Raw genomic sequence first — 25,292 nt, forward strand, 5'->3', positions numbered from 1 at the left:
TTACATTTATTCAAACAGTTTTATCCCCCGTCGTCCTCCCCCTCCTGTTGTGTGTTGTTTCTCACACCTCGTGTATATTCTAGGGTCCTGATTATTAAGAGATGATAAACACAGCACGGTAGTATCTCAGTGTAAGGGTCGAAGCCTTTTTGGCGGCCATAGTTTTCACATATGAACAATTAATATACGTATTTACAACCTAAATTATGTGAGAACAATATTAACATTCGTATCTCCGTGAATCCTGGCCTAGTTAGTCGGTCCGTAGATATGGACAAGGACTGTTGTTTAAAGACGAGAAATCTGAGTTAATCACGGACGCAGTGACTTGAGGGGGGAGGGGTTGACGCTCCCTCACTGTGACAACTTGAGGCTAGAAATTTAGTGGAGGAATATGTTGATGACGCGCCTTAATGTGATGATTTAGTGGTTAAACTCTCCTGTGTGAAGCTTCGAGTCCATCCATTTTATCACTGTCAGGCTGCGAAGGAAGGAGGGAGGGAGGGAGAGGAGGAGGAGTACTTCCATAACGCAAAACACCAACCAGTCACCTCGGGAACCAATAGTTGGGGTGGTAGTGTAAGGTCAGGTGGTGGTGATGCGAGGTCAGGTGGTGGTGGTGGTGCAAGGTTAACCCATAACATGATGGTGCAGCTTATAATGGTGATAGCATCAATACTGGTCAATAGTGGTGCAACCAGCGTACAGCCACGCATCCCACCAGCCACCGACACCTGACTCCTAACTCAGTACCCTAAACGATAAATTACCCTCGTTAATAAAGACCCATGTACCAGTCCTAAGTCGTTAACTGAAAAGATAAACAACTAAATTATCCTCCTTAAGTGTAAGTCTTTCTTAACGCCATAAAACCGACTTTGAGAATCTTTCCGAAGAGTTTGTCGAGTGATTGTGTCTCCTGTGGCCGGTGAACACATCTAGTTACGGTGGTGCCTGAGAGATATTTTGGTGCTGTCTTGTGTGTGAGGGAGCAAGGATGGGGGAGGGGGTGGATGATCATGCGTGGTGACCTTGGATTGGTGAGTCATCTGGGGTTGTCTTTGTCTGCTGTGAGTCTCTCGGTGTTAATGGTGACCTCTCTCTCTCTCTCTCTCTCTCTCTCTCTCTCTCGAGTATTATATCGATGTCTGTCTAACAGTATATCTTTCCTTCTGTCTGTCTGTCTGTCTGTCTCTGTGTACGTCAAAACAGGACTTTAATCATCAAATTCTCTGTATTTTATTTCCTTTGTTATTTTGTGTTTGATTCTTTTTCCTTAATTCATATATGTCTCACGAATGTCTCCTTATACCTGTCTCGCACACACTGTCGCACACCTTTCCCTCTCACACACCTGCCTCTCACACACCTGTTCCTCCATACCTGCAGAGACACGAAGGAAAGAAGAGAGAGAGAGAGAGAGAGTGAGAGAGAGAGAGAGACCTACTTGACAGCTATTTAACCACCTGCCTGTAAATGTTTTTAATGGCTCTTTGTCCATCACCACTGATTGGTTAAATTGATGACGTCATTGTTACACGTCATTTGTGATTGGTTGGATCGCTAATGACGTTATTGTTATGTGGCTTCGTTGGTGATTGGTTGGATCGTTGATGATGTTCTGGTGACGTTTGGTCTGGGCGATACCTCGGGCACCATATGATCAAGGAAGCTGAAATATGGATGCAATAGTGACCAAGTGTAAAAAAAGAAAGAGGTCATATTCATACATTGGCCCACTGAACGTACCATTACATGTGCGTGTGTGAGCGTGCGTGGGTAGAGTATGTAGGTCATGTGAGTGTCTTATGTTTAAATATCTGGGCTTTGCTTACTGTGGGTATTTTTTTTTTGTGTTGTGGCGCTTGTAATACAAACACTCAAAGACAATGATGCTCTCCTTGTATGTTTATTTGTTATATTGTCATAATAAACTTGGCCTGGTTTATGAAATATTGTTGGAAGATGATGGTCAAGAATATGAGAGAAAGAGGGGGGGAGAGGGGAGACTGATAAGCAATAATCAGCATGCAGGTTGAAGAGAAAAACAAATGAATCAATTGGAAAAAAAATCATTGCCAGAGTGTTTTCAGTTCAGGAAGTTAAGGATAAACGTATCAAAATAAACCTACAATAACTGTAAGATAAAGAATAGATCCAAGAATTAAAGAAAAACAAATACAAACTTGCGATAGGATGGGAGGACAGAATACAAGGGGAAGTATAAACAGCAAGAACAAGAGAGAATGTGAAGTGGAGGAAGAATGAGAGTAGTCGGCGTTAAAGAGAAGTAAGTGGGCCCTGACATTCGACAATAAAAGAATCAAGAGCGTGAGGAAGTCCCATCCAACAGCGTGAGATAAGTGAGGTGGTTTTGTTTGGTGACCTTGCAAAGTGTGTCTGCTGCCTGCAAAATATGTCGTGTTTGGAAAGTGCTGTTGTTGTTTTTTTAGATTTTGTGTTTATTTTAGTCGTGTATTATTTATTTCACCTACCAAGATGCTAATGTTTAATCTTTAATTTTAGATACGACTACGAGGTCCTGATGCGGAATTCCACCTTCTGCCTGGTGCCCCGCGGTCGACGTCTCGGCTCTTTCCGATTCTTGGAGGTGCTGCAGGCAGGTTGTATCCCCGTCCTGCTGGCTAATGGATGGGAGCTACCCTTCAGTGAGGTCATCGACTGGAGTCAGTCAACTATACGTGCAGATGAGAGACTGCTCCTGCAGGTAAGCAGAAAAACCCAACTGGATGTATAGGCATGGTAGTTTGTTGAAAGGCCATGAAAATACTTTAATCGGTGTGGTCGGAATTTTGATAATTAATACTGATTGTGTCCTCATATCAGTTAGGATAATTATCAAAACTTCATAATCTTAGGGTACTATTAAGACAATTAATTATCAAATTTTCAGCATTTCGACCACAGATCCTTAATCAGCATGTCAAGGACGACCTACTGTATACTGAGATTTGGGCAAATTTTATTTTTTTTTGGAACCCTTGAATATTTTTGGGTCGAAAAAATAATTTTAGCTCAAAATCTTAGTATCGGTCATCCTCAACATACTGGTTTGTGATCTGTGGTCGAAATGTTGAAATTTAGATAATTAATTCTAATTATTAAGTGTCCTCATATCAATTCAATTTTTTATATATCATTTGGACGAGTAATTACTGTACTGTGAGCCCAGAAGCTGATTATATTTTAGTGGGTAACTTCTGGACCCCACCATCAGCTCACTGGTTCATAGACCCTGAGAGTTTTTCAGTAGTTAATAGATGGAACAAGGACTGAGTGTGTCAGTGCTTTATCCCAGAGCAATAAGACTCAAAAGTGTGATGGCACTTACCTGTTTCAAGATGGTGACTACAAAAATAATCCATCCTCTGTTTGAACTGTTGTGCATGTATCCTTGGGTAAGGAAGGAGGGAGGGTATTGGTTCCTCAGTCTGTCCTCGGTTACAGATGAAAGATATATCCAGGGCCGGCGCTACCCACTAGGCGAACTAGGCGATCGCCTAGGGCGCCAACATCTGGGGGCGCCACAAATTCAGGGCAAACTTGGATAAAATTAAAAATGAAGGGAAAACTGTGGTGGACACTGTGGTGGAGCCGTGGAGGGTCGGGGCAGGATGTTAGAAGGGGGGGTGGTCGGAGGGAGGCGAGGGTAGGTAGACGGTAGCCGACTGTGTTTTCTTTTTTAATATTATTCGTTAACCCCCCGGAGGGACTAACCCGGGTCCTTATCTTTGGCGGCCTGGAGAACTGTCGAGCAGTGACCTGAAGGCTGACATCTGAGGAACCCTTCTCCCAACCCCACCATCCCCTCCCCTCCCTTACTGCCAGGGCGGCTGAGCCGTCCCTTCCCTGCCTTTGTCGGGATGAGGCAAGGTTACCTGACCTCTGAAGTTTACGTCAAGGATTTATTGACTTAATGTAATAACAATAATTGGTTATTTGCATGGGTGAAGTAATAAAGCCACAAGATGAAAACAATGTAGTCATGGGTTACTGTACCTACATTAGCTTATCAAAACTTTCAAGGGGGCGCACATCTAAAGGCTTGCCTAGGGCGCCAAATCATCTTGCACCGGCCCTGGATATATCCCGGGTTCCTCATTCCAGTAGAGTTCAATACTAGGTGTTACTCATCATACAGGGTCACTACTTGCTGGGTGACTAGGGATTATTTTCTGTCCTCCTTAAGTTAAAGCCAGGAGGATATGTCGACTCATTTTGGGTGTACCATTCAAACTGTTGATCTTATTTATAAGGGGGACTTAAGTGCAACAGTTTCCTGCAGAGTCTTGGTGTGTAAGTTTAGGGGGAACGCCTATTACTGGTCCCAACCCTCTCTTATATATTGTATCTTTTTTATACCTTCTGTTGTACCTGAATGTCTTTGTTATTCTTTTTCTCTCCACTAATATTGTCAAACTGTAACAGGTGCCAGACATGGTGCGGTCAGTAAATGCTTCACAGATGTTGCACATGAGGCAACAAACACAACTCATGTGGAATCAGTACTTTTCTTCCATACAAAAGATTGTCCATTCTACCATGGAGGTGAGAATTTTGTTGTTTTGGGGTAAAGTCCTATTGTTTAAGTGTCCTCTATACTATATTTCTAAACTGTTCTTTTAAGTTACGCAATCATCATATTCCCATTGTTTTATTACAGTACAGTAATAGAGAAAATCTTTTAGTGACAGTCTCATCTAAAATGGAATCGACATTGTTATGAAAGGCTACTAGATGATGCTTTAAACACTCACAGATTGTTGCGGACAGAGTGAGAAGACACACGGCTCGTCCACTGACCGTTTGGAACTCCAGCCCAGGAGCTTTGGCCGTCAACTTCACTTTCTCCGACTATTTACCGCATTTCCCCTTCTACCTGACATCTCTTGGCACGACTCCAAGCACAAGGTATGGCTGATCTTATTTGTCACACATGTATAGTAAAGTTAAGTATTATGTTGTTCATCTCAAGTTCTCTCATATTTAGTTTATACAGATTAATCTCTAAGGTACAGCAGTTAATTATTGCAGCTGTACAAGTTTTGTCTGTGTTATGTACACCTCAAAAGATCAGCATTCAATACTATAGATTATTTCTTGTACTATAAAAAAAATACACAATCATTGGAATGCACTTGTAGACTTGGAGGGTGCTGTAGGTGGATTACCAGACACTACAGCAGGGATCTGTGTCATTTAAAGTTCAGGAAGACTATCGTAGGAGAGTGACACACACACACACACACACACCACCCACCCACCCACCCACCCACCCACCCACCCACCCACCCCACCCACCCACCCACCCACCCACCCACACCCACCCACCCACACACACAAACCCACCCACCCACCCACCCACCCACACACACACACACACACACCCACCCACCCACCCACCCACCCACACACACACACACACACACACACCCACCCACCCACCCACCCACCCACCCACCCACCCACCCACCCACCCACACACACACACACCCACACACACACCACCCACCCACCCACCCACCCACCCACCCACCCACCCACCCACCCACCCACCCACCCACCCACCCACCCACACACACACACCCACCCACCCACCCACCCACCCACACACACACACACACACACCCACCCACCCACCCACTCACACACACATCACCACACACACACACACACACACACACACACACTCACTCACTCACTCACTCACTCACTCACTCACACACTCACTCACTCACTCACTCTCTCTCTTTAATAAAGAACAATTACAGTGCAGTACATACCTACATTATGCAGTATAGTATTGTTGAGCAACAGTTACAAAATAGAAATCACAGTACAGTGTGTAATTACAGTACAGTTTAGTCATTATTTAAATGCTCCAGCACAGTACAGTTAACAGTTATGTAAAGTTTGATTACAGTGAACAGAAGAATGGAGGAAAATGCAGCGGGCCTATTGGCCCATACTGGGCAGTCGCGTTTACACCCTACCCCTATCGCTGTTATATCCATCCAACCTATATTTGAAGCTATCCAGCCTAATTCATTTATTTAAACTACAGGGCATTACTAAATTCATCCTGTGGTTGTCATTTGGTGTTTTGTATACTGTACTGTAATAGGTTATGGCAGTGGTTAATAGTTTTACTTTCTTCCTTAGGTATACAGCAGTGATATCTGTAAGCCACGGTGGTAGTGGTCCAATGCACACTACCCCTCTCTACAAGCTGGTCAAGAACATTGCTCGCAGCAAGTTTGTTGAAAGGGTAAGTGTGTTAGAAAAATCTTATTGCAGATAGTTGAGGGAATATTTGATAGTGTTTCTCTTGATACCAAATAACTTTTATGTTTGTTTTTGTGTTGAGGAACATAAGTCTCTCTGTCACAGAAGAGATGTTAGAGATTAATGGTCAGCATAGTGAGAAAAGTGTTCAGAGGGAGAATCACTACATTGTGTCATGCCATTAAATGCAAGGATGAACTCTGAGTGAAGGAAACACAGTGGGAAGTAGTTTTATTATTATCACATACAGAACAGTGCTTTTTATAATTCCTTTATGTTTTGCAAATTGAAAGTGTCATAGTGTGGTGTATCCCCTCCCAAACACACGTCATAAAACAGCTTTGTATGTGTGCTGAGACGGTTTCTGTGACATTAATGTTTCCCTGTCATGCCAAAGGCAAGTGGTGAAGGACATCAAGATAGTCTCCATATGTGCTTGTGGGCAAATAACAGTCCAGTGAGCTTGTGAAAACAGTATATATATATATATATATATAACTTTCAACAAGCAGAAATGAATATCAACTAAACTGGTGCAATATATTTGCGTATGGTAACTCAGCTGAATCATATTAGAAATTGATTATAATCAATATTTTCCCTCCCTTTTATCTGTGAGGCAACGGGGAACTGTGGATCTTTGTGGTAAAATATGTATTATGAGGTGTACACAGCTGGTCTCTGTTATACCAGAACTTCAACAAAAACAAACTCCTGTACCATGATGGCCACCACCTTACTAAAGTATGGCAGATGAATTACAGGATTTGAGCTTTTAATTCTTAAGAACATTACTATGCATTACACTTATTAAATAAAAGCCATTCATAGATAGCTACAGATTTTACCCATTACTACAGATTTTGACTTTCCTCTACAGATTGTAGTAGTGTGGACCAGCAGTCAAGCTGCACCCACAGAGAGTCGTCTTCCAGGAGGCAACGTTCCAGTACACGTCGTGGCGTCGGCCGAGCGCTCCATCTCTCTCCGACATTACCCGCACCCTCACATTACCACCGATGCCGTGTTCTCCCTCGACGAGGATGTTTCACTCACAACAGATGAACTCGACTTTGCCTTCACCGTATGGCGAACATTCCCCGACCGAATCGTAGGGTATCCGGCTCGCTCACATCACTGGGACGATTCTAAGGTAGGACTTGTGCAGCACAATACCTCAGTCAGAAATCACCTTTGAAAGTTTGAATGTTTACTCCTGAACTTTAAATACATACAAGGTTTTTGGGATTGTACAGTGCAGTTGGTTGTTACATCATTTTCAATATTTGATGGAAATTGTATGTGTACAAATACTGATGTGCACATACCCAGCACCCTAACACATAGCCAAGCTGTCACACACTCCTGCACAGTGAGTGTTGAGTGATAGCACTAACTTGAATCACCATTTGCTCTTGATATTTAACCTACGAGATGAATGATAAGATTTAGCTAGCACGGCAAAAAGGATGTGTCGGTGTATTTCGTTGTTTGAATTTGTGTTCATTTTTACATTTACGTTACTTGATAGTAATTGTCTTGTCACTTTACCAAATATCTCCACATTCGTAGTTTTCACGTTACCACGCACGGTTGCGGAAATGCGTTTCTACTCCCCCTGTCGTAACTCGTGTCTCCAAACGGCCAACCTATATGACCTATAGCAAACCCATCCACCGATCACGTCCGTCGTTACACGACCAATACCCATTCATTCATAAATAGTGATACAGTTTTGCTACTACTGTGATGTTGCCGTTTGGAGACACGGGCTACCACAGTGGTGTAGGAACACATTTCTACAACTGTGCAGTACAAGACCAGCAACCTAATGTTACTACAGATAATTAAATCTTTCCCTATGTTTACAGCACAAACTACCATAATTTTATACACAAACAAATTCATAGGATGTTGAGGATTTATGCATGCCACTTTATTTGCTTCTTGATAAGGCTTGCAGATTTACTTGACACTTGGGTGGGCCATTAGTCCACACAAGAACTCAGATAAGGTCAATAATAGGTATGATCCAGAAGACTGAAGGTGTTCAGGGATTATCACATGTTCAGCTTTAGGTGAACATGTAGACACAACTACTACTGAGTAATTGTTTTATATAAAGGAAGATCTACCAGTAAGAATGTCTAAAAGTCTTGTTAATGGTATTTTTGTGAATGACAAATATGTACAGTATATATCTATGGTAATATACGAGTGAAAAAATGTAATGAATCTCCTTTTATTACGTGTTGTTATAACCTTTGTTGTCTTTAGTAATAGCTACACGAAAAAGTTTGAAATCGTATACTGTAGCTGCATCCCTGCACAGTGGAATGGTTTTGTAACAAATTAAGTTTTTTCAGGCGGGATGGAGTTACACAAGTAGATGGACCAATTCGTATTCTATGGTGTTGACGGGCGCTGCCGTGTATCACCGGTACTGGCAGCACGTGTTCACCCACCACGCCCCCTCAGGTCTGCTCTCCACGGTCAAGACCACCTCAAACTGCGACGACATCTTAATGAACTTCCTGGTTTCTTCCATTACCAGACGACCGCCCATCAAGCTCACCCAGCGTAAACAGTACAAGGACAACGCTTCGGAAGCGAGGTACTGGGTCGTGTGGAGTCACTTGGCACGAAGATGAGGAATAGTAGGATAGCATGAGGGAGACAGTATATGGGGTTGGGTACTATAGACATGAAGTAAGTAGCAATGTACAGCCAGGGTCAGAAGTTTGCTCTCTCCCAGACTGACGCCGTATCGACCTCAAATGAAAAAAAAACCTGTAAACTCTCACCAAATGAAAGTCGGGGTAAGTAAACTCAGAGACTCATTCCCGTGACTCGGTTTCACCACCAGGAGGGAACTTTTGCCTGTGACTGTACCTGAATGACTGGCATGTATAATTTAGAGCAGTGTTTAGGGATGGACGTACTGCCGATGCGTGATATATAGAATGATTGACACACCGCACGATCAGCAGGAGATGTGTTGCGAAAGGGGAACATCATAGCAGTCCATTATATAGAGGTTTTACTGTATTAGAGAAAATGAATGAGAGTAAATAGGGAAGAATTTGTCTTTTCTCTATCACATCTTAGAATAGGAAACCAGAATGCATAGACTGGTAAAGAGATTGTGCTTGTTTCTTTGTTTTAGGTAATAAATTCAGTAATTAGTTCTGAGGGTGTGAAGTAATGGTTGTTTTAACATCTCGATGACATGGGTTAACTGGGGTAAATTTAGGAAGATGCAGCTTCATGTGTTTTGTGTGTAGTTTAATATTGCTCAGAAATACCAGAGAAGGCCCTTTTTTTTTGTGGAATAGAAGTGCACTGAAAATTGCTGTCTGTGCATCTGTCTATCCATTTAAGTTTCTTATTTAATAGTCCCTTCTTAATTAGGTGTTATGACCAAATTTGTTTATGTGTGAGGATGAATGACCAGCAGGTCCCTCTGGATTTAGTACGGTAGGTCTCTTTAATGTGAATTGTTCAAATTATGTTTTGTATAAGTGATTAAATTTAACTGGGAACTTATCTAATTTCTGTGCAACTTTTGTCAGTTAAATATCTTTTGATTACCTTATTATATTTATAAGTGCTTGAGTTTTGTTTTATATTACTACAGTTTTTTTGTTTCTTTTTGTACTTTAACATTTTACAGACAATCAAGGCATAAGTGATATACAGGCACAGCTTTAATTATATCTGTAATGCCATAAAAACACTACTAAGTCTTGAGGTATGGAGTACACAGTATTGTAAGTCTTTTGAGGTGCTGGTAGATGGGTGAGAATGTTGTGAGGTGTGCAGTTATTATAATATTCATTTAGTAAAATTGTTCTTCAGGTTTATAATTTGATAGGTATGTTCATAAACTATGCTGGTACTGTATATAGTTCAGCATGAATATAGACAATGTAGGGATACGGTGCATGTAGGCTGTGGGAGTATACAGAGCAGGCAAACAACAATGTAAACAGGAAGGCAACTTGACCAAAGATAGCCAACAAAGCTGTCAGGTGCTTATTTCCAGGAAGGTACACCCGCTAGAAAATTATTCGCGACCCTCACGGCACGACGCAATACGACACGGGTGCCGAATAATTTTTTAGTGGGCGTACATTACATCAAGTATTTGGAGATTTTCCTTTAAGAAATTAGATATGCATAGATCCAGTAAACTATAGGTGTATGAAAATAATGTTTGGAGGAAGAGCAAGAGTTTCAGTTGAATAACAACAGAAAAAACTAACAAGTGACATGAGTGTGTGTTTGTGAGCGTGTGTTTGTGTTAATATTCTGTTGGGTGTGATGTAATGTATGTGAGCTACAGCTTTAGTAAAGGTATATGTTTTGAAGCAGTTTGATGACCCATATTTATATTAATAGGGGATTTCTCTTCCTTTTCAGATGGATATGGACAGACCCGAGTCATTTCCACCAGCGCACCGTCTGCTTAAATACATTCGTGTCACTCATGGGTCACATGCCACTACGGCATTCAAACCTCCGCCTGGACCCCGTGCTCTTTAAGGACAAAGTTTCAATGCAGAGGAAAAAATATCGGCAAATTGAAAAAATAGGGAGCTAACGACAGCTTATGTTTAGGTTTTATAGTAAATTAGTTTTTGGGGGGTATTTTGTTCTGAGTGAGAATTATTTTCACACCAAGCTTAATTCAATGGAGTATAGGTAAAGCATTTGGACTGAGCTTTTACAGATTGCCTTCATCTTCTCATTATGTGTTGAGAAGAGACAGAGCAGTTAGACTGGGCCTTTTCCACCAAATTGTCTTTGCTTTGTGCATACAATTTTACTCCAAGTTACCACTATTTTACAGTACAGAAGCGACTTAAATTTTAGACGTCTCGGTATCCGTCGTCGTTTTCCTCCGTTACAGGAATATCGGATATTATTTGCTAAAATAACTGGTGTAACCCAGAAAAATGTTATGCTCTTTAAAAGAGCTTTATTCCATTCAATTTTGGAATGTATCTCCAAATTTGTTTGCAAGTGTGGATAGCGTAGAACATATCAAATGTGCGACATTCTCATAAGTGTAAATTCCTACGTCATTTTATACGCAAGATAGTGCAGGTTTTATTATAAATTATTTGTCTTTTGGGGGACAAATTTTAGTGATTTGCAACAATTCACATGCAATAGCATGGACAGTCTTGTATAGGTTTTAGATTCATGTGTTCTGAGAAAGTTGTGCTGATCTCTACACAGATTGGTATTAAGAGAAGTCCCAAGAATGTCAGTAGTCATTTAATGAATAAAGTGTCATTCATTATTCACGGTGCCATCTGTTACAGCTGCGCATGTCTACGACGAGGACGCAGTCGTAGCTCTTTTAAGTTTTCCCTCCGTCAGGAAATTGTGCTCAAAGGTTCTTTTTATATCGTACGTTTAGTCTCCCGCCGTGGAATTGGAGGAAAATGAAAAATGGTTATGGTGAAAGATGGTGACATCCTTCATACTCTCTGGGTGGCTTCCAGTGACCATCTTCCATGCTCTTAACCTTAAAGCCAATGTTGTGTGTCCTTGTCTCTCACCAAACCAGACTTTTTTTTAATGTGGGAGTGTTGTGCATTACTCTTTTTTGCCACAGTCATTCCAAAGTTCCTGTAAACTCATAGATTAAGGAATGGACGTAGAAGAGGAGACAGCCTCGAGTCCACCATTACAATACACTCAACTCAACTAGCGTTCTAAATATTTCTCCGGCATCAAAAGTTCGGTACGTTACCGGAATCGACACGGAATTTGACAATGCGTCGGTACCGGAGGTGCTCCCGTACAGCAGCCGTAGATTTATAAGTTGACGAGTGTGAATGTTCTGATGATGTGTGTGGAGTTTTGAAAATTGGAATTCATATTATATGAAATGTCTGGAAAAAAGTGATACCAAAATATAAGCAAGGATCACCGCAGAGTATAAAACTAACGACACCTACGCTTAGTTGCGCCGTCGCGTCGATTTGCGTAAACGGGATTACGCAGACCGTCACTCGTTAATTACTAGATAATTGAACGCGACGGCTAACAAATGGCAAATATTCATATACTGTATTAATAAATTTGCAGAGTCTGTTATCAACATCTAATCTACAGAACGCCTTAAACACTAAAAAATCCACGTTTTCTATAAATTTCTAAATGGTCGACAAGAATTTTACCTCGGTGATCCAAAATCGAGAAAGATAAGATGGAAATACCGTAAAGTGTTTTTGCTCCACATGCCTAACCTCATTGTGGCGTTGTCTGACAAGTAACGATACATTTCTTGAAAAATATACAATATGGTACAGGTCTTTTTCTGGGTTTCTACTTAATAAGCAGAAAGCACAGTACAGTACATGGAGAGAATTTTTAATTTCCTTTTTTAATTGCTTGAATAAGTTTGTTAGAAAATTTTGTTGGGGACATTAAAGTACTCATGAAACACCAAGATGTATATTGATCACATGTAGTACGTACTCATTTTTGTTGTCTGGGGATACAGTGGTGCTTCTTTGTACATTATACCGTATAGCGAAAATATGTCACAACTTGCGAGTGGTCCTCCTAAAATACAAAAATTAACTAAGTGAACTGAACCAGCATGATGAACCTCATTTTACAATAGTTTATCATGTTTTGATTATATATTTCTTACCTGTTTTTTCCCTTCTGAAGTTTAATATCAATGTTTTATCTTTTGATTATCTAGAAAAAAAATTACTTAACACAGATGAACTACAGGTTAGATGAGTTTCTTGATGCACTTTTGTTTTAGTTGGTTTTTGTATTTGAGGAGGATCGCTCGGATGTCATTTTTCTGCGTGTATATAATTTGACTGAAATTATTTGATTGTATTTTGTTAAGTTTCTTGTACAGTATTTTGTACGGTAACGGCGAAAATTTCCACGAAGCGATCGGGTATGTGGATTTTGGACGGGAGGTCAGTTTTGGGTTGCCGTACAGTATAGTATATATTTTTCAACATTTCCATTTTAAATATGTTTTGTTCAAAATTCAGCTTTATGTATGATACCCAAGCTAAATCAGCAAAACTTGCATTTTTACAGCATTTTTATTTTGAATGCAAATTTTGCAGTACAGCTTCACAAACGTATATGAAGAAAAAAGTCATCAAAACAGATTTATTTAATGTTGGTAAAGTTATAATTATGATATCAAATAACGATTGCCAGAGTGGAAACACCTTTTATCAACGGGAAATCAACAAAATCATTTTTTTATATGACGAACTAGAATAATCCCACAAAAACCATCAGTAACTGCATGAACTTGAGGAGAACCACTTAGATGCTATTTAAAAAGTGCATCAAGGATTTAAATAAACATGATAATACTGTACTACAGGACAGACACTTCCAAGGTATTATTTCATGACTTGGATGTGATATGTCCCATGACCTGACAGGATGCTTAGAAAGATAATTGTGCTTTGTGTTTTTCATAGTTTCATTCAGGATTAAGTTCATAGAATGTAAAAATTCATAAGTTAAACTGAACTAGTCTCTTAATTAATGCAGAATTTGCATATTAGTTAACCTGCCTTTATTACCAAACTCATATGGATCAATAAGCCAACCTGCCACACTATACAATTACCACTTGTGGCCAACATTCGGGACTTACTCTCATCTTCGTCCTTCAACCGTTTATTAGAAATTTTGGATTACAAACCATACATTTAATCACTCAAAATCTACTTCCGAGAATGCTGGTACGGCATTAACCCATTTCGTAAACGTTATAAATTGTTATATAATTTAATGTATTGGGTACTTAATTTCACGATGCCTCCAGCGTAGCAGTTCATGTGAGGTCGTAAACTCGAGCTGTAAACTAGTAGATGTAAAGGTAATTGCAATTTTTTCCTCCTTCAGAATAACCAACTGAGGTATTGCATTCCTCACTGATATTATTTGAGATAGCTACTTGCTCTCATGTCCTTTAAAGCCGGCGTACAGGCATCGTTCGCTCTAACAAGACTCCGACCATTTTCTGTCAGTTCTGTTTGCTGTTGATGACTGAAACATGTTCCTTATGGTAGCCAGACAAAGGGGGGGGGGTAGAGCATCATTCTAGCTGATATGAGAGACTAACACACACTGGTTACAGGCAGCCATGGGAAGTAACCAGAATCACCATTGGGTCATCTCTAATGATCCATGGTCCTATTTTAATATGAGAGAGATCACAGCAAGAATGGGCTTAAGTAATTTTGCAGCCATTGTGTGGCAATTGTGGCCAAAACTTTAGTTATATTATACTCTTTAAATTTATGACATAGTTGGTATGTACAGTGTATATGAAGGTTTGGCATTAAAGTGGGGTGGTTGTAAAAGTTCTGATGGATGGTATGCAGCTTTCAGTTTGGGAGTGCGTGAGGAAAGGATTACGATGAAATTTTACAGTACAGGTACACGTTTTTTGTTGTGTATTAAGACTTAGGTGGATGATTACTTTAAATATGAGAAATTTGGCTTTAAAAATGAACACTAGAAGTTTACACATATATATCAACATAGCAGTTCAGTATAAGACAAAAGCAAATAGATATCACAGTTAAAGTTAATCATTATTGAAGCAATGCTTTGTGTACATACTGTAGATAACTGTTTAAAATGTACGGCAACAAAGTTCAAGACATTGGCAATACACGCTGCAGTACTATTGTTATTACCACTAGTTAGTTTTAAGGAAAGTGCAGTTTTAAGCGAACAACTTTACTACTGATAAATTATGCTGGTTTGTATGTGAGAATGTTATTCTTGTACACTGGAGTATGACTGTGTTTCTATTCTACTGATTTTTTTCCTTAATGCTCATTCGAATTGTATTTTCCACAATAATTGGTAATCCAGGGTGTATTTTTATAGCTAGAAAATCCACAGAAGTTGTAAATATTGTACAGCTTGTGTACTGTGTTGTCCACAGAGCATAGTAGGAATGAACTGTTTAATGAATGTATCATGCCAATTACTGTTTACCTACAGTTTAGCTTCATGTCCAGTAAACAGTACTATACTTTTTTGTTCTTTTTATGGTTAAAGATATTCTTTAATACAAATGTATTCCAGCTTTCATCTCCCCTTAGCTGCTTTTGCATATTTATTTAGTTTTAAACTACTTCACTGTGAGAACCTGCAGCATAGGAGAGGTCAGTTTAATCTGAATCTGGCTTATAACTGGTCAGTTTTATCCTGTGGTGGTGACTTTGATGACCATTGCCTAAAATACATAAAGGGAAAACCATAGCAGTAAGAAAAATGAATGATGGGAGAGTGTGTGTTTGCACTCAGTTCTGGTCAACTGCATTATAGTAAGGAGTTGCAGGAGTGGAGGGAATTAGAGGCAGGGAAAACCAAGGAAGAGATGGAGGGAAGGGGCGTGGACATCCAGGAAGGCACGGCGTGTTTGAATGACCGGAGAAGTTTGTGGTCGGATGTCCCGCGAATGGTATCGGGTCGTACGAAGTAATACGGACGAACTCGACAGACATTCGAAGCTTCCGAACATTTGGGATTTAGGGTTTTTCCACAACCCACAATTACACGGGACAATGTTTTTCTTTCGTTGCCGAGTATACGGGGGCTAATGGTTTGTTGAGTGATAAATGTCTGTTTAGTATGTAATGGCCAATGTAGTAAGTGACTTATTTGTTTCATTGATATATAGAGTGGAAAATTGGTAACTGTGTGCCCAGTTTTGACACTGAGATCAATTAATATCTGAAGATGCCTATAGATTTAGTGACAAAGGAATGCACTCAACCTTTAGCATCATGGGTTATCAGCTTTCACAATTTTATGTGGTCAGTGGATAAGTTGCCATCTGTCATTTCCAGTCAGGTTGAAGACAGAGAAAATTTATTTGCAGTGCCTGTGGCTACCACCGACACGTATAGACACGACTGATAATCGACCAATAAACAGACGGTCTCCCGCCGGCCTCGCAGATCTTTTAATCTTTACGTTAATATTTCCCGCAACCCTCGACATCGGGCGAACCTCTCGCTCCAATCCCCTGCCCTCCTGTACTGCTTGCTGGCTTTCTCCTCTGTAATTGAGTGAGTAAGTTGTTTATAAGGTTAGAGTCACTGACATAGAACATGCATATTGATATTAAAGTGGATGATGAATTACTTGGTTAAAGAATCAAGTTGTGATGTGGTAAATGATTTGTAAGAAACAGAAAAGTAACTTGTAATCTCCACCTCAGTGGAGTGCAGGTAAATACAGATAAGTTAATGACTTGTTATGAGGTTTATACCTCGTATGTACAGTAGTGTAAGTTAGCTTGAGGAATCATATACAGTGCTGTATATACTGTACAGTATGTGAGAAGTGTTGTAAAGTAAAGACATGAATACAAGGAATTATTGTCAAGTTACTGAAGGAGGATTCTGTGTTATACACAGTATTGAAATGTGTTCATTATGTTAAAATGATAGTTTCTGTTTTACCATTTACTTGTTTTACATAAGGTAATTCCATTATTTTAAGATTCTAATAAATGTCATGTGATGTTTTTTTTAATTCTTAATATCAGCTCTTTGGATGGATTTCGCGATTTGAGGAATAGCTTTAACGTTTCGCGAAGAGCGCAACGCCTCGGACCGGTTCGGCGTCGCGTAAAATTGATCCCATTCCGTGCAGAGTCGATCATTTTTCATGCCAAGCCGATGCTGTATCGTCTAAAGCCGATTCTGTCGTATGCACAGCCGGTACCGCATCGAGCCGAGCCGAACCGGCGTAGAGGAAAGCCAATCCTATATCACGAAATCCAGACTCGCGCAGAGGCGATCGCGCGTCGTGCAAAGATAATCGCGTAACGCGCACGATCGATTTTTGTCGCGCAAAGCCGACCCTGTACCTCGCCCGACCTCTCGCGTCATTATTACCAGGTTGCCATTGTGCCATCTCACCTCAAAGGATTTTAAGCCCTTCATTGCGACAAACTAAAACCACGGTACAGTACGTGCAGTTCACCCCCAACAATGTAGCGATACCGCATTCTCGTTTTACAGTAAGGACAAGGTACGGGGGGTTTAAATCTCCACACACACACACACACACAAAAAAAAAATCTATCTGCTCATCCGGATCTGATGCATTTGGAAAGGAACACGACGTACAGCAGTTTCAGCTCGGTCGTCGAGCATTCGCAAACGGTGTTCCGAATTGTTTTTCAATCGTGTCGTACCGTATTGCGTCGACGAGAAAAGGGCAGATACGTATTTTTTTTTTGTGCGCGCGTACCATTGACGGAGGAAATATAACACCTCGGTAGTACGAATCACTCGAACGAAACTGTGCCATTGTAAATCCATTCACGAATTCAGCGTCTCGCAGTCAGAGAATGAGTCGAGCAATGAATAGATAAGGTGTAAATACTAAATGTTTATATGATTAGTTTGTTGTGTCAAGTGTGTTTTATACTACTGACAGCTACTAAGAGTCGAACGGATCGGTATTATGGAATTACCGTAGTATGCGGTTTTACGAACCGAGTTTCTTTGTTCGGGAGAATATTTTTGTTAAAACCTCCTAACAAACAATGCATCTGATAATGAAGTTGACACTGCATCTTTTTGTTAATGTGAAAATGTTGAATAGTGTACTGTAGGTGACTTTCAGACAGTGGCATGTGCAGGAAGCTACCAAGGAATTATTATGAATACTGTATAAGTGGAGTAATGGCTGAGAACTAAATACTTGTACAGGTATTTGGTTTATGATCCAAGTGTAGTCATATTCGGCTGTGTTACGTCATTAGTTTTCGGCGATCTCTCGTCGACGTTACGATAATTCGCGGCAAGTACGTGACGCGTCGGAGAGGAGGGAATTTCGGGATATTACACGGAAGAAAATAATTTGACCGAAAGTTTAACGCAAATACAAACCAAAAAATGTTATTGGCGATGCCCGAGTGATGGGGGAATTTACCCAGAAGAAGGCACCGTTAAATATTGTTACGGAATATTGTAGTATTACCGTTTTATAATGTGAAATTTAGGTTTAATGGACAAATATATTTTAAGGGGTAAGAGAGTCAAATATTAGAAGAGTTATTAAGGGTACCCATTTTACTTAGTGCAATGCAGAAATAATTGTAGACAAATGTTATTTTGTAATTATGGAAAAGGCCTTAGGAGGGAAAGGTGCAGCCTTATTCAATGTATGCTAGTCAAACAGAGGTGGGCAAGTGCATTTTTTTTATATTAGAAGGAAATGATGTACAGTATATGTTGAGAGAGAAAGGAGCTAATTAATTAAGGGAACTATGAGAGGAAATAAATTGGTTGGTCGGGATGTAGTGTTTAAAAGTTGTCACGGTTATATACGAAATTGTAATTAGATATGTAGTTAGAGTAAGCAGCGAGGCGGGAGTAGACTCGATGGCGAGACAAGACATAAACACAGCAGGGAGGAGAGCTAATATACGATCCATTCCACGACCGGCGGCGTTTTAAGAGTCGGCATACGAATGACCGACTCCCACCCGCAGCACCGAAGAAAATGGCGACGACGGCCAACGGGGTCTAGAGCGCCGAGAACTTCTCGACGGTCGTCGGAACTAACGCGTTCTAATATGCGAAGGGAAGAAATTTTCAAGACCTCCACGGTGTCGACGCTTACACGGACCGGGTCACTTTTACTTTTCCAATGATATTTCTTAATATAGTATCTAACACTAAATCCTGTTTGCTCACAGGTTAATAATACAGGTGAAAACAATTATGATATTCCTTTATTGCAATGACATGTTTTTTAGCTTTTGTATTATTTTTCACTGTCGATTGTACAGTATCTTATAAGTTACAAAATTTTCACAAAAGTAATATTGTTTAAACTGGGTATACATTCTGTGTAATGTGCGGCAAAGGTACCACGCATCCGGGTTTCTTATTTGTAGGAACACGGGCATTGGAATTCGGTGTCTCCCTCCCCTCAATGACACGTATGTCCCAATGTCTGCGGAGCTACAGGTAACAGTTCATCACAGGGCAATATATTGAAATGTAAAATGGAAATTGTATTTAAAGACATACAATGACTGTTTTATTGTGTTCTTTTCTATTTTTAAGAGGTAACAAACTAGGAAACTTCTTGTATCAAGATAACTTTTTAATGTACAGTATTCTTTTAATGAATGTATACCGTACCGGCGGGGTACCGGGGGCTCTCAAACATTTAAAAGACTGCAGTTGAATGCTGCCAGCCCTCCCTTAAAGATATAAAGAATGTAGGAATTTTTTCCCTCATTAACAGATACAGTTTCTATGCCTACGACCCAACAGTCGGTATTCTTCCCCCTTTTCCCGGAGTACCGTTCGTTTACGCACGTCATGGCATACGATCTCACTACTGTACCAGATTAGATATTTAATAATGAAACCAACAACTTTTTCCTTCTCTTTTATTTTTTATTTTTAGTATTTAATAATAAACGAAACCGACGACCGTTTGCTTCCGTTTTATTACTATTTTATTTTATTTTTAGGATGGGTTACAGTCATCATGCTTGTTGGGGATTTCAGTGCATTGCCTTAATGTTTTCACATTTAATGGATCTAAATGCTAGGCCGGTTCTTTTAGGAAACACTGTTTATATGAATTGCTTGATATTAACATAGCATAATATTGTCTTAGGAAAATGTTAATGTACGAATGAATATTTGAGTGACAACAGCTTGTACGGGGAATGTCTTCTAGCGAGGCGATGCCAATTATGAAAACGATTAAATTTTTTGTACATATTTTGTACCCAAAGCTTGTACAGGTGCATTCCTCAGCAATAAATAAAAAAGGTGGATTTATGTTTTATCTTCAGTTATCCTTCTTATATAGGTTAAAGAACTGCCCCGGCGTAATACGGGGAGCGCACGCGGTCGACTCCTCGCCGTTCACGAATATCGAGTTCGGAACGCTACTGCATTCGCCGCAACCGCGTACCGTACGGCGCGACGTCAAACTCGAAACGGAGTCGACGTCCGCCACGCACAATCGACATTCTATACGGCGTACGGCACAGACGGGACAAATGTCGGTCGAGAGCGAGCTATTTCTGTTTTTGCTTATGAAGGTAATTACAGTAATTTTATTGCATAATATATTTGTTATAGCCTATAATTTCTGCACTACGTACCCCTTCTACGTCGTCGGTCAATTTATTCCGTCGCCCGATTTATGGTCGCGCTCGAGTCGTCGGCGGCATCCGCATTTTTTTTATCCGTTTCCCGAGCCACCCGAGTACCGTACATGGGTCACTCGGCGCCGCGCACGTCCGGAACGTAGAGCATGACGTACCGTACGGCGTTATTTATACGGAGTACAACACGGCGTGCCCCGACAATTCGCGGATTTTTAATTTCCGGAAAGCTTCAAAATTTTTACAAAAATTTGATTGTCATTTATTTGAATAGATAATTTTCTGCTCTATAATTTCAACTCTATGCTGAAAACCTTGCACAAGTACAGTGAGTTCTGCTATAACGCGTGTTTTGATAACGCGAATTTGCTCTAACGCGATTTATGAATTCGGAACAATATTTGTATAACGCGATCGCTTGTTTGCTATAACGCGATTTTTGCTTACTATTTCTCCAATTTTGTGGTATTAACTGTGAATATGGTAAAGAAGAATATCTCCAAAAAGCATTCTGATGATAGAATTCCCGGTGATTATCGTAAAAGAAAGGATATAACACTTGAAGAGAAGCTTGATGTTATCAACCTCAAAATCACCCTTCTCCCCATCAAGTTACATTCATATTTTTTCAAGGTAAAGTGTTAAATTTACTGTATGATTTCATTATTAGATATGAATGTAACATTTATTTAGACTGTGCTATCCTTTGTGTTAGGCTAACTACTAAATTTTTTCGATTTCGAGTAATCTGCACCTAACCCTATTTTCTCCATAAGCCCTGTTATTTCTATTACGCGATTTTCTATAACACGATATTTTACAAGAACACAATTATCGCGTTATAGCAGAACTACCTGTACACCTCTGAAACTCCCAGGTACACCTCAGACACTGCCAGGTACACCACAGACACTCTCAGGTTCACCTCAGACACTCCAAGGTGCACCTCTGACACTCCCAAGTGCACCTCTGACACTCCCAGGCACACCTCTGACACTCCCAGGTACACCTCAGACACTCCCAGGTACACCACTGACACTCCCAGGTACAGTGAGTTCTGCTATAACGCGTGTTTTGATAACGCGAATTTGCTCTGACGCGATTTATGAATTCGGAACAATATTTGTATAACGCGATCGCTTGTTTGCTATAACGCGATTTTTGCTTACTATTTCTCCAATTTTGTGGTATTAACTGTGAATATGGTAAAGAAGAATATCTCCAAAAAGCATTCTGATGATAGAATTCCCGGTGATTATCGTAAAAGAAAGGATATAACACTTGAAGAGAAGCTTGATGTTATCAACCTCAAAATCACCCTTCTCCCCATCAAGTTACATTCATATTTTTTCAAGGTAAAGTGTTAAATTTACTGTATGATTTCATTATTAGATATGAATGTAACATTTATTTAGACTGCTATCCTTTGTGTTAGGCTAACTACTAAATTTTTTCGATTTCGAGTAATCTGCACCTAACCCTATTTTCTCCATAAGCCCTGTTATTTCTATTACGCGATTTTCTATAACACGATATTTTACAAGAACACAATTATCGCGTTATAGCAGAACTACCTGTATCAATTTTTTTCACTTGACACAGTTTCCCCCAAATTCAGACTCTGATTACACAAAAACTGTAACACCTATGGGAAAAATGAATAGAGACAATGTTGTTTAAAATCACATTTCCATTATTTTTGCGTACGTACGAAATATTATCGTCCAATGCACGGTTCAACCGGAAAGTGCGAAAAAGTAATCGGCATCCCCTTTCGGGGGAGGCATTCGGGGCCCAAAAAGGGGGATGCTGCCCTCCCCGGATGGAAGGAAACTCTTTTGATCTTGATTTCTATAGCCTTCAAGAGTATGTATGCCAAATTTCATCTCGATATAAATTTTTTTCCAAGTGGCTTCACTTTCTCATGCTTCAATAACAAAATCTTCTGTGCACGATGAGGGTGGCTTACACACTTTAGAGTCGATAGGCTATGGTCCATACTAATGCCAGCTCCAGATCCAAAACTTGTGCGAAGTGCAGTGTATCCTGGAAGTTTGGGTAATGTGTGCGTGTGTGACACTCCTAGTCTCCTCAGAAATAGGTACGTATAATGAACTATCTAGGAATGTTAAGAAAAATGTAAGGAAAGCAAAGAGAGACTACAAAATCAGGATAGCAAGAGAATCCAAGGCGAATCCCAAGGGCTTTTTCCAGGTATATAGAACAAAGGTCAAGGACAAAGTTGGTCCTTTAAAGTCAGGAGGGGGTGGGGGGGGAAGTTATCGATGGCAGTGAAGAAATAAGCAAAGCATTGAACAGCTACTTATTATCAGTATTCACAGAAGAAATTCACGAGGAAATTCCAGAGGTGGAACTGATATTTAGGGGAAAGGAAGAAGAGAAATTTAAGAATATCACTATCAGAAAAGAGGATAAATAAATTAAAGAAGACAAAATCCACAGGGCCGGATGAAATTTTTCCTCGAGTCTCGAAAGAGCGTAGGGAACAGATTAGCGTAAATTTATTTACAAAATCACGAGACACGGGACAAATGTAGTACCCATATTCAAAAAGAGAGAGAGAGCACCGGTGTCAAATTACCGGCCGATCGGTTTGACGTCGGTAGTGGGGAAATTTCTTGAATCAATTATAGCAAATAGCATCCGATCGCATTTAGAGAAAAGCAAATTAATCTACGACTCTCAACGTGGGTTTACAGAGGGAAAATCTCATCTAACAAATCTGCCGACGTTTTTTAGGAAAGTCTTCGAGGTAGTAGATAACGAAGAAAATTACGATGTTATTTACTTAGACTTTAGCAAAGCATTTGACAGAGTACCGCATCAGAGGCTTCTGAGAAAAGTTAAGGCTCATGGCATCGAGGGGAAAGTTTCAAATTGGATAAAATCGTGGCTCACCGATAGAACGCGGAGGGTCGGCGTAGACGGCGTTAAATCCGAGTGGGGTTCCCCAGGGGTCAGTGCTAGTGCCAACTCTTGTTCATAATCTACATAAACGATCTAGATACTGGGATCAGCAGTGACATAAGCAAGTTTGCCGATGACACCAAAATAGGGCGGCAGATTAACTCTGGGCAGGATGCAAATGCACTACAGGAGGATTTAAATAAACTGCAGGAGTGGTCAGAAAAATGGCAAATGAAATTCGACACCAGCAAGTGCAGCGTACTTAATATTGGAAGAACAAATACTGTCGATGTATACGGCCTTAACAACCAGGGCTGGATTCAGGAGTGGGCAAAGTGGGCAGCTGCCCATGGGCCTCCACAATCTGGGGGCTTCCACATGTGCGGTAGTAGCTATATCAGGGCTGGTTCGACTTGAAACCACATGAATGACTCCAGTCATGTCTCACTTTTGTGTATATGTGTGTGTTGTGAATTTGTACACTATCAATAAATATACAGTTAATTAAAAATTTCTCAATGTTCTAATTTCCTCAATATAACTGCATATGGTTTCAAAATTCTCCAAAGAAGTGTTCAAATTTCCAAATTTTCCGGGGCTTAGCACCCCCCGGAACTCCCAGATGTTTAGGCTCGCTTCACTCGCCACTCCACCCTCTTGGGTAGTTATGATGAGGGTGGCCTCCACAGGTCTAAATCCGGTACTGTTAACAATAACCTAGAGAAGTCGACTTGTGAAAGAGACTTAGGGGTACTTGTACGCCCGGACCTACGGCCCAGGAAACCGAGTTAATGTTCGAAATAAGGCAAACAGAGTATTAGGTTTTATATCTAGAAGTGTAAGTAATAAAGAGTGCAGAGGTCTTATTGCAACTATATCTTGCGCCAGTCAAGCTGCACCTCGATTATGCGGTACAGTGGTGGTGCCCTTATTATAGAATGGATATCAATTCACTGGAGTCGGTGCAGGGAAGAATGACGAAAATGATTCCGGGACTTAGAAACCTTCCATGTCAAGATAGGTTAAAGAAACTAAACTTGCATTCCCTAGAAAGACGAAGAGTGCGGGGACATATGATAGAAGTATTTAAGTGGGTGAAAGGAATCAATAAAGGGGATATAAAGTTCTTATAATATCCGAGCAGGATAGGACTCGTAGCAACGGATTTAAGTTGGATAAGTTTAGGAGGGAACTGGTTCACAAATGGGGTGGTGGAACAAGCTTAGCAACTTTGTAGTAAGTGCTGGAATGCTGGAAAGTTTTAAAAGGAGGCTAGATAGATTCATGGATGATAGAAACTCTCGACAGGAGCTGCCATGCACAGGCCAACCGGCCTATTGCAGACTCCTTATTTTCTTAAACAATCCTCTACTCATTTCTCACATGGTATGTATTTATTGTGCCAGGTGGTTTCTTACTGGCCACAAATAAATCTTAATTTGTGATATTATGGAGTTGAAAAAAAATACGAAGTGAATTTATGTGGCAGATGCTTTAGCCATTGTATTCTCAATTTTTGCAAGTTTGGATTTGGAAACGTTAGGCATTTGGGCCTCAGTTGTCGAGTGGAAGAAATTGGACAGCGTTTACAAAATATCAAGATCAAGATCTTAGTAGTGTGAAAGTGTAAATCGATGTAGGAGAATTTTAGTGCTAGACGGGATTGTATATTTGAAAACCCAATCTCCACCGAGTTTGAGGTACAGCCCAGGTCAAGAGGCCTTCAACCTTAAAATCATTGCCATACGACAAAACTTTTATTAAATTTTTTATGGAGTTGTGGTCACGGCTGTGTTAAAGGCCAACCAGGGAGTGTAATACTTGGTCTTTAGTTAAATCGGTTCATATTGTCATCATTGACTGCGTTAGAGGT

At 40.3% G+C, this 25,292-nt stretch overlaps 1 protein-coding gene across 1 annotated transcript in view; it reads left to right on the forward strand.

The window, feature by feature from the left end:
• LOC121869478 (exostosin-1-like) overlaps positions 1–20,159 on the forward strand; it is a 40,727-nt gene extending 20,568 nt beyond the window's left edge. The window contains exons 3-9 of the mRNA XM_042370831.1: positions 2,527–2,728; positions 4,450–4,569; positions 4,781–4,932; positions 6,184–6,289; positions 7,187–7,459; positions 8,673–8,920; positions 10,729–20,159. Coding sequence (XP_042226765.1) covers positions 2,527–2,728; positions 4,450–4,569; positions 4,781–4,932; positions 6,184–6,289; positions 7,187–7,459; positions 8,673–8,920; positions 10,729–10,909 — 1,282 coding nt within the window. The 3' untranslated portion in view covers positions 10,910–20,159. The remainder of the gene's footprint in view (positions 1–2,526; positions 2,729–4,449; positions 4,570–4,780; positions 4,933–6,183; positions 6,290–7,186; positions 7,460–8,672; positions 8,921–10,728) is intronic.
• Positions 20,160–25,292: the final 5,133 nt, after the last annotated feature.

This window comes from Homarus americanus, unplaced genomic scaffold (genome assembly GCF_018991925.1).
Source record: "Homarus americanus isolate GMGI-L3 unplaced genomic scaffold, GMGI_Hamer_2.0 scaffold23578, whole genome shotgun sequence".
In the NCBI taxonomy this organism is placed as follows: Eukaryota; Metazoa; Arthropoda; class Malacostraca; order Decapoda; family Nephropidae; genus Homarus; species Homarus americanus.